Raw genomic sequence first — 19,666 nt, 5'->3', positions numbered from 1 at the left:
TAGTCTCATTATTTGGCAAGTTAGGGGGCAAGGTGAAAGAGTTTGACTCCTCACTCTTATTGTAAACAGTTTATTTCGGTTATATTATGTGTAAATAACCATTTTATAATTACTTCAAATAAAGTACTCATAGGACAAAATCAAGTTGAAGGCCGCTCATATTATAACATACTTAGGCCGGAATTATATGTTGATTTAAATGAATTCATCACAGTAAGAAAATACACTCACACTTAATTGTAATTTTCCATTCCACATTCAAGTAAGTTTAATTTGAAAAAAGTGCCCAATGGAAGTGTGGATAAGAGTATGGCTTTGTGCAAATTGTGCAAAAGAAAAATGTCGCAAAGCACTTTGTGCCGAAACCCAAAACATGTTGTAGCGACCGTGGGAACTACCGTTAGCGTCAACTGCTTTAGCGCGACGAGCAAGACTCAGATCAAGGTTCCCAATCTGTGAAATGCTTCCCATTTGGTCAAATACTGTTTTTGTATCTAATGAAAATGCAATTAAGTGCATATTATGAATTACAAAGACTTGAGTTTTGAGTCCCACCAACAATAACTACTCTTATCACTGAACTAATAAATGTAGGCTATTGCAGATAAAGCAACACACACATAACCAAGTCATTGACTGAACATGTGAATTTGCATTCTTTTAAACTTTCAGTTTAAAAATCTTAAATATTGAATGGAGGCTTTATGTACCGATGTACGGAAACGGCGAGAGCAGACAGAATATCCCTTTCCTACCACACCTCTCGTTTACATTCTTACATCACGGTGCCATTTAGGATTCTTCGTCAGTGGCACTGAGCGAATGTTCCTGCCGAACACACACACAGGCAGAAATTTCAGTCTGAATTTGAAGTCTTTCCTGGAATTCATTTTAGATTGAACACATTTGATATACAGAATTGGAGGCTCAGCTTCTTTCTCAACTTGTTAGCACGACAGTAATGTTAGACATTTTAAGATGAGGATAAAAGCTGGAAGAATATACAGTCTACGTGTGTTGCAGCACCATTTGTGGACTGATATCCACATAGACACAAACGATGGATTACCTCTTCTTGTTCTTCATCCGAGTCATCATCACTAACCACAGGTTTGGCTCGAGTGCGTCCCGATCGTCTGCTGCGTCCCTTTCCACGATCGCCGCCTCGCTCCTTCTTGCCCAGTCGGATCTTCACCTTGACTGAACGGGCTGAACATACAGGTTTAAATGAGAGGCATAGAGATGAAGGAATACAGGAGAAGGAAAAAACAGAGCACTGTACTTACATTCTGATTCGGATTCATCATCCTGGTCGTCCTCCTCTTCCTCGCTGTCGTCTCCTTCGCTCTCCTCCTCTTTCTCGATCTTCTGTCTCAGACTGGTGAAGACCGACTGGAGCACGATGGAGTCCTCGTATATCTGCTCGCATCACATGGCAGGGAAACATCGTCAACATCGTTTTTAAAGAGGAGGTCTCGCAAATGGTCCTCACCAGGGATCCCTCCAGGTTGAAGGTTTGAGCATTCTGGAAAAGCAGCATGACGTCTCTCTCCAGGTCGCCGAGACTGCGATAGCGGTGACCTCGAATCCTCTCCTAGAAGGATGTCACCGTTTTTTTGTTTTTTTTTATAAATATGGGAACTTTGAGAAAAAGTGAAAGCTGCAATGTGACGTTACTTTGATCTTCCTGAAGTCCACCGGCTTGCGGATCAACTCGTAGTATTCAGGCAGCTCTTTGCGAGATGGCAGCTGGATGAAGACCTCGCTGAGCTGACGTCCACTCGTACTACAGGAGGTGACATCACCAAGGTGAAACTTATGAAAGGTCAGACTCATGGATGTTGATGAACAGATTTAGATTCATATTGATTTGGGGCTGTCGAACAGTATTTAGTATTTAGTGAATTGCGTCATACTATGAGGAACAAGCGGATATTGAAAGTCTACACACCCCTGTACAAATGGCACGTTTCTACAATACAAAAAATACAATAACTCATGTCAAATAAACCAATTAAAAAACAGCATATAAATAAAAATCTATATAATAAGAATATTTTATTATTCTTATTATAAATGTATACATTTACAATTAGTGATTTTTAATTTAAAACTGTTTTAACAACTAGTAGTCAAAATATTAATAATGTAGCATCCAATTATTACATTTTTCATTTCTGACTGCGTTTGGAACTAAATCAGTAAACCTTCCTACCCTTCTTTGTATCTGATAACGGCATCAATGATCTTCTTCATCTTCTTGGTGAGGGAAGGAGGATTGGGGGATATCTTCTCAACAGGTGGTCTCCCCCTTTTTCGCTGCCTCTTTGCATCTTCGTCTTTGTCCCCACGTCCTCTCCCCCCCGAGGAGCACGAGGGCACGGGGAGGTCCAGGTCTCGATCCCGCTTCCTCTTCCGAGTGGTCTTCTTGTGCCGCACCTCCTCCTCCACCTCCTCCAAGGTGCCCTCCTCGATGGCCTGCTCGGGAGGGAAAACCGAGAGTCAGTCGACCCTTCGCCTCGCTGTCTTCCCTTCTTTTTCCCCGCCCCTTTTCCTCCAATTACCTTGAGCCACTGCTTCTCGGTGAGCGAGTCGCTGTAGTCCACCTCCTTCCGCTGGCGAGACCCTCGTCCGAACATTTTCTCCTCCTCCTCCTCGCAGGTGAGCCGCTCCACCTCGGCGTCGTCCTTCATGATCCAGGTCGGCAGCTCGTCCTCCTCCATTAGACGAGGTTTGCGACGTGGGTTGCGGGCGTCTTCGCGCCGGCGGTCCAAGTCCATCCGCTGCCAGAGAACAAGACCCCAAACTATTTCATGACCTCCATGTATTCTGTTGCACCATGACTCACGTTTCTCTTGAAGTGCTCACATCTAATGCAGTAGTGGGCAAACATTTGTGGTTAATATCATCAGAAGCACGGATACACATTTACAACCTACATAAAATGGCAATCATTTATTGTCCTCATTTCACTTCCTGATTTTTTTTTTTTTTTTTGGTCAAATCAGATTTCAGCTTTGACATGTTTGTTGCCATGCAGATATTATTTGCCCAACAGACGTTGTTGAAAAACATTTTGCCAATCTAAAATATTGCAGAGAATATAAATAATAATAATTATTATATCGCTAATGGACTGTTATCTTGTGTCGTGTTTTTTTTCTTTTTTTTGCTGGTGTTTGTTCTACCACTAACCATGAACTGATCAAACTCTTCCTCGCTCCTGGCGATCATCTGATTGACCGTCTCGTCATCAGGGACCTCGTCCTCCTCCTGAATGCAGCAAACGCACATTTGCGAGCAGAGCATAAGCAAGGAAACACTTTTCTAGAAACCCCGCCCCCATAAAACTGCTGTGTTGCTGGTGCACGCACACACATTAATCCGTAGACACACTTCTTGTCCCCAGACCTCGTCTTGCTCTTCGTGCTCCAGGATGGCCTGCAGGAAGGCCCTGCGCTCGTGGCTGGACGACTTCTGGTCGAACATTCCGGCCTGGATCACCTTTTGGTCTACGTTGAGTTTGTACTTGGCGGCGGCTAAAATTTTCTCCTCCACGCTGTTGACTGTGCACAGGCGCAGCACGCGCACCTCGTTTTGTTGGCCTATGCGGTGAGCTCGGTCTTGGGCTTGCAGGTCCTGCAAAAAAAAGAGTTTTTATTCAAACCCCACGTGAATATTACATTCTTATTTGGAAACACAGACTCATTCCATATTAACCAGATATGTTTTTACTTGTCCAAGTTACTTTTAGAGCAGTGGTTAACTTGTTTTTACACTTGTATATCAGTTACAGACGTTTCTCCTTCAGCATCAGACATTTTCAGGACGTTGGATTTTAGACTAAATCTAGTCCGGCCGTCTTGAACTTTGTTTAGTTCGGAAATTGTGTTAAAAATTGTGCTTGTTTGAGTCATTCAAATACGTCCGGATTTAGTCCAAAAAATAGATATCAAAAACTGGGTTGTTTTATTTCCTGTCAAATGTAGTCCAAATTTTGTCCCAAAATAACTATTGATAAGAATTAGCTTGTGTTTGAATGATTTTTTTGTTTATTGTAACTGCAAACAAATTGGAAAAAAGAGAGAAAAAAATACAAAAAGAGGAGAGAATAATGTGGAACCTGATGCGGGTTCCAGTCCGAGTCAAAGATGATGACGGTGTCGGCAGACTGCAGGTTGAGTCCTAGGCCTCCTGCTCGAGTGCTCAGGAGGAAGATGAAATATTCCGACTCTATATCGTTAAAGGTCTTCAGTAACATTCCTCTGTCTTCGGCCTTTGTGGTGCCTGTCAGGACGACACGACAGTTAATTTTCCATTCGTTCTGATTAATTCCCATGGAAAGTATTATGAAAGTCTAAACCAGTATCCCACAAAAGTCATTAGAGAGATTTTTTAGTTTTTTTTGTTTACCATCCAGACGCAGATATTTGAAGCTGCGGTAGGCAAAGTAGTCCTCCATGATGGTCATGAGTGAGGTCATCTGACAGAAGAGCAGCACTTTATGGTGTGTGACTCGCAATTTGGGGAGGATCCGATCCAACACTTCAAATTTTCCCGAAGCTCGATACAAGTCGAGACTGAAAAAACAAAAGACGCTGAGATTACATAATATTGAATGCATGACGTTTGTATGGGAGCCGTCATGAGAACTTACCCCTGGACTATTCCACCAGAGAAACCTAAATGTTCGGAGAATGATTCCTACATAAAAAGTCAAAGTTACTCACAACGTGACACGGAAATAAGTCGTGAAAACTCATAAAACGGTGATTAAATTGGCAACATTATTTTTTTTGTCTTGAAATATGCTTCTCAACAACATTCTGATAATAACTTGTATTTTTCTGTGACTTTTAAAAATCCATCCTAACACTCTTTTGTAATGTATCATTGGTAAACAAATCCAAAATACCTCAATTTGCTGGAACATGTATGGATGGTTACAGATCTTCCTCAGCTGCATGATGGTGTTCATCAAAGTTTTGGTGCCGCCTTTGCCCTGATAAGACAAATAAAAAAAACAACAACAACATTAAGATTTATAAATACATTCTCCCTTAAATTAATAGTTGATAGTGTTGACAGTTTGGAAACAAACTCTATCTATATCAACTCTACCTTCTTGTCTTTCTCAGAACCATCGGTCAGCAGAACGCCCTTCGCCTGCATGTGTCTGTAGAGCACTCGCTGGAGAGACGACATGTCACACTTGATCACGTACTCCACCTACAGGGATGTGCACAAGATTCAAAACCTCAAGTCCTTACACGGGTCTGGTAGATAGCAAAAATAGCTTAGTCATGCCTTCTCTGGAAGCTGGGCCTCCACTTCCTTCTTCAACCTGCGCAGCAAAAAGGGGCGGAGCACTTTGTGAAGACGACGGATGATCAAGATGGTCTCCTCTTCATTGAGATCCACCTGCAGGGAAGGATGAATGTAGAAAGTGTAGATTATTTTTATATTTTTAAACCTGACATTTTTACACGGTAGTTGAGTAGAAGGAAAAAAAAACGAGTTTCACCTTCTCTCCGGTCATCGCAAAAGGTGCATTGAACCACTGCTCGAAAGTGTTGCAACTCTTGAAGATGGTGGGCAGGAGAAAGTTGAGTAGCGCCCATAATTCAGGGAGCTTGTTCTGCAGCGGCGTGCCGGTCAGCAGGACCCGTCTCGGCGCCAGGTAGTGCGTGTTCAGCACCTGGGTCAGCTTGCAGTGGTGGTTCTTCATGCGATGGCCCTCGTCCACAATCATGTACTTCCAACGGATCTGCGGGAGGTTGAGAAAAGGAGGGGAACTGAAAAAAAAGAGTCCCTGGTGATTTAAGCAAATCCGTGATGGATTAAAAAATAAAATAGGAGGATCTTCTCGGACAGCTCGGCTGGGTTCGCATGCTGTGCTGAGAAGAGCAACAAAACTTTTAGCTAGGTCACATGATTTGCTAAACAATTTGATGTTTCGGAGCTCGCAAAGCCTACCTTAGCTAGCACTTGCTTGTCCTTGATGATATACTCGTAGGTGGTGAGGAGGACATTAAACTTGCCGCTGCGTAACTGAGGGACAAAAGCTCTTCTAGCAGCTGGAGAACCCTAAAAGAAGGACATTGTACAGAAAAGGTGTCACTTATCTGGCCTCGTGCCTGGGTGGTCCAAGCATATTTTTGGGGAGGTCAATGCCCCTGTGGCCCCCCCTCTAGCTCTACCAGTGTATTCAACGTTACAATGTCTTTTTCGTTTTTGATGAACACTACTGCTCTTCTGTATTTCAATGTTCTACTATTTGAAGTGCTACTTTGTGTAAAAAGTTTTGAAAACATGACGAAGAGTGCCAGATGAAGGGCTAACAGAAACACACAAAAGCTTACCTTATAGGAAACTTTAACAACAGTGGGGCCCCACTTGTCAAATTCATAAACCCAGTTTGAAAGAGTCCTGGTGGTCAGACAGAATGTTGAAACATTACGTTGTAATCAATTGAAGATTTGTTAGCTCACGAGAGGGGCACGATGATGAGGTAGGGTCCGTTGAGCCGCTTGTGCTCCATGAGGTACGTGATGAGCGCGATGGTCTGGATGGTTTTGCCCAGGCCCATTTCATCAGCCAGGATGCCGTTCAGGTTATTGTTATACAGCGACACCAGCCACTCCAAACCTTTGACCTGACAATCAGGATGGGAAACACAAATTTGATTTCAATCCCACACTTCCACGTCACGCGACATGTTTATTTACCTGATATTGTTTGAGTTGTCCGTTTATCAATAAGGTGGACTGCTTTTCCACCTTCTCGGTGACGGCATGAGCCACGGCGTAGTAAGACTGAAGTCCCCGGGCAAAGGCCGCTCCACTGTACTCGTCATCCACATCCTGTTTGGCGTTCCTACAGAGTAAATGCTTATTGTTATTGTTGTTGTTAATGCTCATTCACTGGCAGCCCAGATGAATCTTTGACGTCTATAGTCGTCAATGGGAATGAATGAGTTAATAAAGACACGGGAGTTGAATCGCATGGGAACAATCAGAATAATTTCTACTCACTCGATAATATGCCGTACGTCCACTTCTGACACGTCCTCACTGTCAGGGTCCCTGATCTTCTTTTTTTCTTCTGTCAGTGCAGTTGAAGGCTGATGCTCCTCTTCATCCTCCTGCCACACAGCAGGTACAGTAATATAACATTTTAAAAATTGTGACTAAATAAAATAAAAATTGAACTGTGGCAGGGACAGTAAATAAACAAACACCCACTTCTTCCTCCTCTTCATCTTCACTGTCTTCACTATCAGAGCGTGGGGCCACTTCATACCTAAAAAAGTCCAGGACCTTCCATTTGCCAGTGTTTTTATTGGTCATATATTTGAAAATAAAACTCTTTGTATTTATTTCTCAAAATATTACTCTTTTGCATTGTTTCCCCCCAAACATGAATATTTGAAATCCTAAACATATTTATAGATATAATGTCTATTTACCTGCATTTCAAACAGACAGAACCATTACACACGATTTAAAAACTTACATGACTTAAAAAAAAAAAAAAATCTTCTCACCCAGGGTTCATCTCCAGCCACGTTTCCAGTTGCCCCGCCTTCGGAGCATCCACCCCGGTCAAGATATTGCCACTGTCCACGTGGATGACTTTCACGGGGAGGTCACTCATCTGACTTGTCTCATCCAGAGGCTGCGGAGGAGGAGGAGAGATCAGGACTGACACACAAAAAAAAAAAAAAATCCAAAGAACATAGTGGCTCACCTCTCCATCAGGCCCCAAAGCTGGAGTTTGTCCTTCTGGACTCTCCAACTAAACAAGATAAGTAATTTGCAATTTTTGAACTCTTTTAAACATTTGGCCCATCTTACATCATCAGCGCCATACCTTCTTCTTCTTCTTCTTTTTCTTCTTCTTCTTCTTCTCCTTGAGGGCCTGCGCAGCCTTGTGCGCGCGGACCAGCTCGGTGAGGTTGGCGACGTATTCGTCGGTTTGCTGCAGAAGGTAGGCCAGACGCTTATCTTTCTTTTGGTCGATCAGTTTACGGTAGCCCTCCTCGTCTTCGGCCTGAGTGGGTAGAATCGTGTAAAGGGGAGTGCGCTGGAAGAAGCGAGCGTCGGTCGCATGTTACCATGAGTCTCCTCATTCGCTCTTTCTCAATGCGCTCGTTCTCTTTCTTCTGCTCCCTCTCGGTGTTGGCGTGATAGGTAGCCACAGCTTTGGTCAGCTTTTGGGTTTTGCCCGTGATGGACCGATGATACTCTTTGAAGTCTTTGGCATGTTGAAGGATACTGTTGAGATACTCCTGCAATGATATGGTGAGTGATACAAAAAGTCTATTCTTTGAATAATTCATAATCCTCCTAATATTATTTGAAGGTGTTCCTAATGATTTGGCCAGCTAATGGTTACACGGTGCCCCACCTGATGCTTCTGCCTGCGCTTGCGCTCTTGTTCGATCTTCTGCTGTTTCTCCAGTTTCTCTGTGATGCGAGCCTCCCTCAAGCTTTGGCGTTTGCTGCGTTTGTAGGCCTTGGCATCCAGCGCCGTTTCCAGAGCCGTGTCACGGCGCATGCACACCACCACCTCCTGTCGCAGCTTGACCCAGCCAAGAACCGTAAAAACACGTCAAATCTTCCAACGACCCAAAACGATGTTTTGGTTTTGCCTGCCGCGGCGCTCACCTGTCTCTGAAAGTTAAGCAGTCGGAGCGCTTTGAGTTCTATAGTTGCTTTGGTACGTAAATCTCCGGCTAGAGAGCCCGGCAGGTTCTCCAGCTCGGCGATGCGATGCGTGATGCGAGCCTGCAACCTGCAGCGAGCAATTGAGTTATCTCGTTTTGCTCGTTAACCCGTTTCGGAATTCGTTTCTGGTACCTGTACTCCCTTTCCTGCAGGATCTCCACGGGGTCCAGGCCGCAGGGCTTCTGGATGGGGGTGATGCGGCTCTGCTTGCTGTGGTAAGGCATCATGGGAGGAGGCTGCGCCGGCTGCCCTGGAGACTGCGTCTGCGGAGGCATGACGGGGGAAGCCGCGGGGGGCACCGAGGGAGGGGCGGGGGAGGGTCGTCCCGTGGGCTGAGGCGGGATCAGCTTCTGGGGAGCGTTGGACGGTGCTGCTGCATTCACCAATGGGCCTGGAGTACGTGAGGAAATCAAGAAGAGGGCGCTGATTTTGTACACATAACCAAAATGTAACCCAATTGAAGCCACAGACCTTCAGGCCAGGACTTGGGAGGTCCATTGTGATTTTGTCCTTGCATTCCTACTGCTGGGCCTGATGGACCTGGTGGAGGCATATTGGGTCCCATCAATCCTAGGAGGGAATTTATTTTGTATTGTAATAAAAAATCAGTAGAAGCAGGAAATACCGGGAGCGGTTAATAAAGCCAAAACGCGGTGCTCACCGTGAGCACGACCGTAGCCTGAACTCATTGGTCCCGGTGGCCCAGCTCCTGGAGTTAAGCTCGTCATGGGCTGCTGCATGCCAGGCATAGGCCTTTTCCCTTGGACGGCCATCTGGAGGTGGTCCGGCAGAGGCTGACCTCGGGCCAGCATCTTATAGGCCATGATCTGAGCTCTGAGTTGGTGCAGCTGGCTCTGGTTGAAAGGAGTGGGGCCACCGGGTCCAGACAGGCCACCGGATTCGAGGCCTGACACGAGGGTGGGAACAGTGGCGCCGAGGCTCGGTCCGGGGCTTGGTCCTGGCCCTGGACCGCCAAGTGATCCGGGTCGGTTGGCGGGGCCCAGTGAGTGCTGATCGCCACCGGGGCCTTCTAAAGGCGTAGGGGCCGAGCCGGGGCCAATTGAAGAGGAAGATGAGGAGGAGGATGGAAGTAGAGGTCCAGATGGAGGACCGTTGGAAGGGACTGGACTTGAATGATCTGAACCACCTAATGGAGAGTGATAACCTGGAAGACACCGGGGACTTGTGTCGTGAAAACAGGAATTCATGATTTAAGAATGGAATATTTTATTTGCCAACCTTGTGAGTGTTGGTCCAGGGGACTGGGTGGAGGACCCATACCAGTGTGCCCGCCCGGCCTCACTGTCAGTCCTTTCATTTGATTGAAACGACTCTCCTCGCTCACGCTCTTGTCATGCATGCTCTCCATGGGCTGAAAAGACAATTGGGGAAAAAAAAAAATGTTACAATCCAGCACTGTTGTTAATGTTACCTCCATCAGGGAGCTTGTCTATATAAAATATATAAATATATCTAAAATATATAGTTTAACTGTCCTTACTTTGTGCAGGGGGTGCATGCTGTCCTGGCTGTAGCCAGACGGTCCCGGCTGGGAGAGTCCAGAAGAAGGAGGACCGGGACTTGGTCCCATCATGCTGTGAGCAGAACCTGGAGAAGGTCCCGGGCTTGGGCCCAGCATCGCCCCGGGAGAGGGACCTGGACCGGGGGACGGACCCGGGCGGGGATTACCTCCCATGGAGGCATCCGGGGTGGACATTGCGGTGGTCTCCTGAAGTGGGGATCTGGAAGGAAAGCTACACTATGAATGCAAACCTTGGAAAAAAAACCATCTAAATAGAGCTACCTGATCTTTACTGAGCCAAGGCACAGACTGAATTTTGCAAAAGAATAATCAGACAGCACATCATGTAAATCCTGAAATAATGACGCGCTGGTCTTAATTGAATTGGACCAATCAAATCTGAAAGGGCCAGGATGTGCAAAAAGATATGATGCTGCAATGACAGGGCCACCGTACATTCCGTTCAAACGCTTTAATAAGTTGCTGCACCAAATCATCCCCGGTGCGCATTAACACCCACAGTTAGACTTGGATCATTTCCACACAGCCTGTAAGGCTGCGATGGGTATTAAACAAAAAAAAAAAAAAAAAAAAAAAAAAAAGGAGGCAATGGCGGACTATGCAAGTCCGACTCATCCACCTGCACTGACACATCTGGCAACCCGTGATGGATTTTGGCGTGGAATTTTGGGAGGATGACATTTTGACGCATCAACGCGACACGCAGCAAACGAATCCACTCACCGTGTTTGCAGTCGAGCGATGAGGATTTTATTTCACCGACGTGGCTCGAGCACCCGCCCCCCCCTCCTCCTCAGAACGACCCCACATCCACTCGCCTCCTCCTCCTGCTCGGGTACCGCCGCCGCAGCTCCTCTCCTATGACCGAATGTCTCGTCCCAGATGCAACAAATGCGCATGCGTGGACAGTCGAAGCATCGCTCCGACAACACGTACAATGAATACCGCACAGGTAAAAAAAAAAATTAATAGGTGGCGTTTGGCCCCACTAATGTTTGTGGAATATAAACGCAACAGAAATGTTTTTTTAATCCATCAGAGGCTGCCATTTTGCCCTGTTGTCGATTATAATTGACGCCACAGTGCCTACGCAAATGTCACATGACCAGTCTGTTAATAAAATCATACTGTTATTACAGAATGACTTTTCAAAACAGATAAACACCCCGTAATATGGAAGCTGTTTAAATTCTTAACCACATTTTGTGATGTAGCAATCAAAATGCATCACAACCACATGAACACACTATTTAACAAGATTTAAGAGTTCAAAATAACGCTAAAAAAACTGCATTGCATTAAACCGTGGGCCGTTTCTAATATTGTGGCAATGTTATTTAACTGCATAAATCAAAATGTGCATTATTTTTTTTTCTTTATGAGGGCATTTTTCTTATGGGACAGCGGTGAGTGATGTGGCCATTGAATAAAGTCAGTAAAGTACATCAGACGCAAGATATAAAATTGATCAAACCAAGCAATCAATAAATTGCATCTATAATACAAATAACAAACCTAAATATATCTATAACAAGACAGCAAATCTCTTTTTATGTCTAAAATACAACTTTAATACACTATCTTCTGTTTGGGGTGCTTTGTCAGACATCATCTTATTGTCTTTTAATGTCATAAACTCTTGTTAAACAAAACTTTTTTTTTTTTTTAAAGGCCACCAGTGTGAACCAGTAGAAAGAGATACGACGTGATTTCAGTGTGTTTAGTTTAATGAGGAAAATAAACCCAGTAGTAGTGCAACCCTCCAGTAGTAATAAACTTTACATTCGGGCAAAAACTAGACCATGATCAGTCCCTGTGATAAGTGCCACGAGAACAACCACTGAGGAAACGAACCCAGAATGTGAAATGAAATCAGGTGTTCTACCATCAGCACCGTCATCGAGTGAAACCCTTGCGTGAAATAAAAGAGCGGCAGATACGTAATGCGATCGCGAGTGCGCTATTGTGATTAACGAGTACAAGACAAACACGGACCAACGTACAGCGCTTTGAGACAGACGTCTTACCTTCAGTGTGTTGATACATTATTACTTTTATACCAGGCCAAAAAGTCCAAACTAAACATGCACACTCGCACATTCGTACACTCGATAAATAGTCAAAGAAATCCAAAGGAGACACACACACACACACACACACACACACACACACACACACACACACACACACACACACACACACACACACACACACACACACACACACACACACACACACACACACACACACACACACACACACACACACACACACACACACACACACACACACACACACACACACACACAGCAACACACAAAGAGATAACAGCAGAGCTTGCTCCTGACCATATGTGACATTGAGACTATGAGACTTGTCAGCCTGTTCTTTTTCGATGACTTCTTGTCCAGGCGTGCCGGTCATGAACGGCAAATGGATCAATGTTAGCTTATAAACCCCCGTCCGTGTTTGTTTTTCCGGGTCAGGTCGCCCCAGTAAAAGAGACAGATGGTCTCACAGGAAGACAAACTCGTCACTGTTTTGTCTGTTGTTAACTCGAGCTGCCTTGCCAGGGGGCAGGATGTGTGGCACGGGGCCAGTGTGGTTACTGCTGTGCGCCTCTAGACCATAGTCGTGACTCTGACCCTCCACGAAAGTGAAGATGGGGTACCTCTCTGTTGACGATGACAGGGCCTGTCGGGAAAACAAAACATCCGTCGAGTGTCATCACAAATTTGGTGGTCGTTTGGAGACAAAGGTTACGTGCGCAGTTGGAAAATAGCTAAAGTATTTACTCAAATAGCGGCCTCGGGTATATTTGCGTAAATAAAGTAAAACACACATTTTCTTCCCTCGGGAAATAAAAAGATCGGGTCAGAGCGCTTCACTGAAACCAGTTGAGCGTTCTTCTGTGTATAAGCCAGCATCTGCAAATTTGCAACCTTCAGACAAGATGCACCGCTCAAGGCGCTTTCTGTTGAAAATAAATGTTGCTCTAGAAGCTTCCATTTCGGCAAATTCTATCTGACAGGCGAATAAATGGTAGCTGTACCAGTTTGGACCAAAGGGTACATATCAGGTCTGTAGAAGCTATCAAACTTACCAAACTGACAGCAGAACATAAAGACTCAAAGTCTTTCTTGTTCCTGGCATAAAAGCCAATGGTGCAGCTGGGATCCATTCGAGTGAAGGGCATCTTTTTGGGAGAACTACAGTGGAAGGACTAGATAAAGAAATGGGAAGATCAACCACAGTCCATGATTAAACATGTTATCTTTATCGGTCACACTTTTGAACAAGTGTGAAAGTCACATTGGTTGCAGTCGGATGAGATCAGAAGAGAGGAAATCCAAATCCAGACAGCTTGAAAGCAGTGTGACGCTGCCAAACTGACCTCAAGTGGAAAGTTGACTTGAGTGACGTCCACCACTGGTTGGCAGTAGTGAGGGTCCAAATATAGCAGCTGCTCATCTGGCAAATGGCGAGAGAGGAAACACGTCATCGCCGTCCCATAGAGGTGACGTCTCGAGAAAATCTTTTTTTTTTTTTTTAAATGGTTCTGGAGTATATTGATGACAATGCCACCCATAAATCTATTTTGTAAACAGGACAACAGGAAGAAGCAGTGTCTTACCTTGGAAACCAACAAAGTAGAGAGAGTGCTTTGGTTTGCCGCCAATGATTCCAATACAACATTCCAGCTTGAGGATGTTCTGGAAAAAAAAAAAATTAGTTTGAATGTAAAACTCTTGAAAGACTTCCCACCTTAAGAGGTTAACATAAAGAACGCCACCTTGACACATTCAATGTAAGACGGGTTGAGGGCCTCCCCGCCCAGGCGGACAGGTACCAGGATGATGACTGACTTCCAGGCTTGGTTGTCCGATTCTGGGGGACTGTGGCCGAGTGGCGGCTCACACAGACGCACTACGTCCTCTTTGTACACTACAACCAAACACAAACTTGATAAGGGAAAGGATGTGCATCACATGACCACATGAGATTGAAGGGGCAAAAGTGTCACCTGTACAATCCTGAGCCACATACACAGCCAGGTTGTGAAGAACAGTTGTATTAGCCACAGCTTTCCTAAAAAAAAAAAAAAGAAAATAAATATTGGAATCCAAATTTCTAAACAGTTTCATGGAGCATCTGAGCCTTACCGCAGTATGTGTGCCACAATGGACGGGCCGTACCAGTCCCCGGCCTTCTTTCCCGAACTCCTCCCTATTGCCACCAGCTGGTGCACCCCAAAAGGTGTCGGCGGTTGATCCCCGAACCAGGTGAGTAGTTTCTGATGGACGGGCTCGGCTTGTCGATCTCTTTGGGATTCGAATTTTTTCTTCTGACTACTCTTGGGTGTCGGATCCCTTTGCGGCATCTTCTCAGGGGTGCCGGACCCTCGCGGGGAGCCGAAAGACGGGATGGGCACCCCGGCGACGCGCACCGGCGAGTTTATTCGCAACACTTCAAAGTCCACGTCTGTTAACTGCTGAGCATCTGGCCAAGTCCAATCTAGGCAACACAAATAGCGCTTGTCTACAAATAGTAGTCTTTCATTTTTCACTTTGAGCAAATGTCAAAACATTTGGTACACCAGGACATCTAATAAAATCCAATATTCTGCCTTTAAAAAAATAAGAACGCTGAGTGAGCTTTCAAATGAGCTCTCATGATATGGAGTAAGTGTATCTAATGTGGTGGCCGGTGAGGCAAATAGATGGAGAGCCAAACCTTGGGGCATGAGATGGACCAGCAGGCCCTGAGCCAGCAGCATCTGGCCGCTGCGCAGCATGCAGCCCCAGCCGCAGTCGGTGGTCCAGCTGGAGCCTTCCAACTGAGGGAACTCCCGTCTGTAGGTCAGCCACAGCCGGGACACAAAAGCCAGGCGGAAACGCTCCACCTGGTCTGAAACACACAGGTGTGAAGAGGGAACAATGTGGTGAGAGTGTTTGTGGTGAGGCCATGTTTATCAAGAAAGAAGAAGCCAGTTTTCCCATTTTTGGTCGGATGAGACGTTCAGACTTGTCAGTCATGTTACTTTTGAAGTGAAAGAACATTTTGGTGAAGAATATGTCTATTCTCCTTTTATATATTACTTATTCAATCTGATACAGCAATAAATTAATTCAACAACAGCTAATCTACCAAATGAATAGATTGTTACTCCTGATAATCAATGAATCATTTCGAGACCTTGAATCAAAATGAAACATTGGCTTATGTAATTGGGAATTCCTTCAAACATTTTCTGCGAATCACAGAATCACAATTACATTTTATTTACACCCAAGTTGAGTCATGTGCTGTATGCTTGGAGGCTTTCCGTTAAATCCAGACGACTCTAAATTGTCCGTTTGTGTGAAAGATTGTTTGTCTTTATGTGCCATGCGATTGGCTGGTGACAAGTCACGCCTCGGGCTCAAAGTCAGATGGGATAGCTAACTTGAATGTATCGCTGTATGGTTTGGACATTCCACGTGTTACCCTGCGGCCCGAAACAGGCTAAGCCGTGTGGAAAATGGATGGATGGATGATTGACGCAGGTTACCTTCACTGTTGAGCAGATAGGCGTGTCCAAGGACAGTGACCGGTGAGATCTTATTGAAGGAGGTCTTTGATTTCACAGTCCAACCTAAACGCAAACAATTAGCAAATTTAACATTATTCTTCATCAAGGATGTCTCATAAGGACATAAATTGTCTTTTTCCACAAACCATATTTGACGTTGTTCCATGCTGACATTAATTTGGCTTTGAGTTTATCTATCTCCTCGGGCTCTCCACTTGCTTCTTTGCTTGGATCCGGACTCTGCGGAGGTCGGAGTCCAAAGCCGCCCTGCTGAGCCGGAACCTGCGGCCTTCGGCTCTCCGTTAACTCATTGAGCATCACGCCGCCGGTGTACTGCACTGCGTTGGGGGAAACGGAGTTCATGGCCCGTAGCGGTCAGAGCTGGACTCTGGAGCGCCTCATTGCAACACACAACAACTAAGGATGGGACAGAAGATGAAGAAAATGAGAGGGAGCGTTAACGTTTGACTCTCTGGAAGATCCAAAACTATAAGCCTAGAGGCTTTTCATTGTTTGAAGAGACATTGTAACGTCGTTAGGGAAAACTATGGGAGATACATAAGAAAGAATATTGAACATTCAAGGGTGTCACTGTAAATAAACTAATTTGCATGGTCCAATACTGTTCAGCCAGCGAGGTTGTGGTTACAACTTTTTAAATAAAAAGTGACAAATTCATTCTCAGCGAAGCTCATTGATAATAATGAAGAGGTTTTTGAAGAGCCCAACTGGAATTTATAAGTATATATTAAGAGACTTTTGCGCCAGTAAACTATACTGTTAGTGACTTATGAATGAATAACAAATGACTTTATAGCTCTGAGCAGATACAATAGAGCAATTGAGACGCGGGGTTTTATTACTCACTTATGTCAGATTATTATTGTTGTCTGCGCTATTATGATCACTTCCAGGAAAAAGTATGAATGGGTGCAGCGTCGACAGTTTCAATGCACACTCACGTCATCTGTCTACGATAATATTGCACAACAATGAGGGCGCACAGTAAAGTCGCTGTAAATTCCTCAACAAGGAACATGAAATAGAGAGCGACTATTTGAAGGAACCACGAGACTGTCATTTGACTGCAGACGCAACTGTTTCCCGCTAATCTGCAAATACGCAATTTTCGACAATAAACATGGATATAACAATTTAACAACGACATTTGAACAGAAATAATCCAGCCAGGCAATTACGATATCAGGTGACTCCTATTTAAATATTTACACATTGAACATGACAATAAACAAACACATTGTTACACACTGCATTGCTAGGTCCTTGGAATTTATCTCTACTTAGATGTACATACCTGTTAGACTGCTCGATCAGTAATACGTAGGCTCATTTTGGTGATTCCCTTTCTTGCTTATTGACTCTTTCAGCGCTGTTTATTTCGTTGCATTATTAGCTTGAAAAAGCTAGCTGATATTAGCATGATTTCAAGCCGGCGACGGAAGCGAGCTCGGGGTCAAGCCCGACTCACCGTAACCCTTCCCCCAAAAGAAAATTACACATAATTTCGATGACGATTCGAATATGTCGACTGTAAACACAACTGACTTTACAGCCAGTAGTGCAAAAAAGTGTCGATGGGAGGAGAAGATTTTCTTCACTGAGAGAACTTCCTGATGGCTCCCCTGGACGCAATGCAATTGGTTGACACAGGTCTATGTGTAAGGTGATTGGTGGAATGTCATACTCGGTTCCTATTGGTCCATGAGAGTCAAGTGAAGTGGGATAAACGCGGAACAGTTGTGGCAGCAAATTTGTATCTAAATAAAAAAACATCTAAAAGTTAAATAATACTCAACTTCACAAATTAGACAACATTTTAAAAATAAAAAGTCAATGTAATATGCGCATTTAGAATATTTCATTCCATGATATTTGCATGGGACTCTACTTTGAGAATCACTATTGTATGAGTTTCCATATTAAATGTGTTTGTTTTACCACTGTTTTACTGTAAATAAGTGAATAAATTATATGAAATCTTCTCACAGCAAGGACAAATGGAAATGAAAAACTTATTATTATTTTTAGAGTCGATGATAAGAACAACAAAATGACAAATTCGGGAACAACTCTCCACATTTTATTCCACTGACTGCACTTCAGGTGTCTATCACAAACAAAAATAAAGTCAAGGTACAAATAATTACATGATCAGTGAACAGATATAAGTGGAATGTTTTCAGTAAATCATTAAACTAAAAAATGTAATTTTTTACCTCAGATTAACACACATACAAATGCCCCCCTTCCTCCCAAATAAAGTGCATTCAAATAACTCAGCAGTCTCAAATGTGTAACACTAGTGTAAACACTACTGTGTTGTAAAAGGCCTGAAAATGGTAACAATAGCAGTAAAACATTACAATTAGTTCATGAACCTAAGGAGGGCATCAAATGATGTCAATACATAACAGAATCCCATCCTGACCTGTACAGCAAATTTAATAGAATCGTTTGCCCATTACTGCCAAGAAAAATTGAACACACAAATACAGAAAACTTAAGAAACAAAGATGTGATCTTTTTTTTTTTTTTTTACAACACTGCTAAAATATGTAAATGCATATTAAGTAAACCAGGTTGCAGCTACCAACGTCTGTCCTACACCACATTAAGGTCCTTCGTTTTGTTTGGGTTGCAGTTATTGCACATTTCAGTGACAAGTTGGATCCACTAGGGGTCAGTACAGTACCGTTAAATAACAAACTGCATAAAGTCCACACTGTACTGCATTTTTAACCAGATTTTTTTTTTTAAACCAGTGGGAGTAACAATAGAACTGCAGTATATGTTGATCACAAAATTAATCATCCGATCAAAATCAATTCATGCCTTATAAAAGACAAGATCTTCTGTATAATGGCCCGGTGATGTGTAACCTTCACGTGACTTTGGTTTTCGGATGTACATAACTTTCCTCTATTGACAAAGACTAGTCGTTTGGAAGATCAAACAAAAGTTGAACATTTGAATGTCTGATCTATTCAAGTGTTTTCACCTTTTCATATGAAATTGGCATTTAGTGAGCTCATGTCGTCCGACTGTCATGTGCACAGTTTGGATAATGTACACTGGCTAACTACTGTTATGACTTACATGAAAAATGTTTCTGATTGACATTAAACACTATATAGCAATATTTCGGCTACCTTACACCACTATATCTTTTCATTTTTCATATAGAACCCTATTACAAAGTATTTCATATATATGTATAGCCCACCCTTTGCTATTCATTGAGCCCTTTTTACAAAAGGTGTTTCTTTATTTCCACAACTTCCCGCTTCCCCCCAGTTCAAATCAACGCGTTTGATTTTGTGTGTGCATGTGCTCATGTCCTATTTTTGTGTATTTTTGTATTAAGGAAGGGTGCACAGTTGGTACTTACTTCATCCTTTCATACCACACTGCTTTAAATCAACTTTTTTGTTGGGGGGGGGGGAGTTATCTTCAGTTGTTATGATTATTTTCATGAGTATTAGGGCTACACTGAGAAGACACAAATTAGGAGTCGTGATGTTGCCAGACTGAAACGATGGGAATATTCAAATTTAAACTCAAGTGCTTGGAGCATTTGTTCCCCGTGTTCCTCTAATAGTTTTATATGATTATGCAAATGAACAACTGTCTGGAGGAACAATGTCATTGATTGTAAATACATTGAGTGCATGAGAAAGCATACTACCACTACACCCCCCCACCCTCTCAAACTGAGCCACTTCTGTCATGCTGTGCTTGATGACCAACCTTTTCACCCCCCCCTCCTCCTCCTCCACCCAAACTGTGCTAAATTCTCTCAGA

The 19,666-nt window shown here is 43.8% G+C and overlaps 2 protein-coding genes across 5 annotated transcripts; both read right to left on the bottom strand.

Moving 5' to 3' along the window:
• Positions 1 to 31: 31 nt before the first annotated feature.
• smarca4b (SWI/SNF related BAF chromatin remodeling complex subunit ATPase 4b) lies at positions 32 to 10,446 on the bottom strand. Of its 4 annotated transcripts, none has more exons than XM_085911478.1 (33): positions 10,231 to 10,446; positions 9,969 to 10,101; positions 9,391 to 9,894; positions 9,201 to 9,299; positions 8,862 to 9,120; positions 8,670 to 8,796; positions 8,410 to 8,583; positions 8,117 to 8,290; positions 7,873 to 8,052; positions 7,750 to 7,797; positions 7,547 to 7,677; positions 7,245 to 7,302; positions 7,035 to 7,144; positions 6,729 to 6,876; positions 6,492 to 6,655; positions 6,363 to 6,429; positions 5,977 to 6,087; positions 5,525 to 5,767; positions 5,308 to 5,421; positions 5,122 to 5,229; positions 4,916 to 5,002; positions 4,658 to 4,704; positions 4,414 to 4,580; positions 4,124 to 4,287; positions 3,379 to 3,639; positions 3,196 to 3,273; positions 2,565 to 2,783; positions 2,216 to 2,481; positions 1,678 to 1,786; positions 1,493 to 1,594; positions 1,287 to 1,419; positions 1,070 to 1,209; positions 32 to 828 (listed from the first exon to the last, which is right to left on the bottom strand). In XM_085911478.1, the coding sequence occupies exons 1-33, from the start codon at positions 10,444 to 10,446 to the stop codon at positions 793 to 795; spliced, it is 4,977 nt and encodes a 1,658-aa protein (XP_085767604.1). In that variant the 3' UTR covers positions 32 to 792. The 4 variants fall into 4 exon arrangements, with proteins under 4 accessions (XP_085767604.1, XP_085767606.1, XP_085767605.1 ...); XM_085911480.1 differs by having other exon boundaries at positions 7,035 to 7,141; positions 7,239 to 7,302; positions 7,750 to 7,791; XM_085911479.1 differs by having other exon boundaries at positions 7,750 to 7,791.
• Positions 10,447 to 11,196: 750 nt separating this feature from the next.
• Positions 11,197 to 17,482, bottom strand: atg4da (autophagy related 4D, cysteine peptidase a). The gene is made up of 11 exons (XM_085912940.1): positions 17,160 to 17,482; positions 15,991 to 16,261; positions 15,824 to 15,907; positions 15,007 to 15,180; positions 14,436 to 14,787; positions 14,297 to 14,361; positions 14,066 to 14,217; positions 13,907 to 13,985; positions 13,667 to 13,743; positions 13,376 to 13,495; positions 11,197 to 12,966 (listed from the first exon to the last, which is right to left on the bottom strand). Exons 2-11 carry the CDS (start codon positions 16,205 to 16,207, stop codon positions 12,787 to 12,789), a joined length of 1,500 nt encoding a protein of 499 aa, XP_085769066.1. The 5' UTR covers positions 16,208 to 16,261; positions 17,160 to 17,482; the 3' UTR covers positions 11,197 to 12,786.
• Between the last annotated feature and the right edge of the window lie 2,184 nt (positions 17,483 to 19,666).

This window comes from Syngnathus leptorhynchus, chromosome 5, assembly GCF_054491065.1.
Source record: "Syngnathus leptorhynchus isolate UIUO chromosome 5, UIUO_Slep, whole genome shotgun sequence".
Lineage (NCBI taxonomy): Eukaryota > Metazoa > Chordata > Actinopteri > Syngnathiformes > Syngnathidae > Syngnathus > Syngnathus leptorhynchus.
The sequence above is the reverse complement of the archived record's forward strand: the minus strand, read 5'-3'. Positions and strand labels throughout refer to the sequence as shown.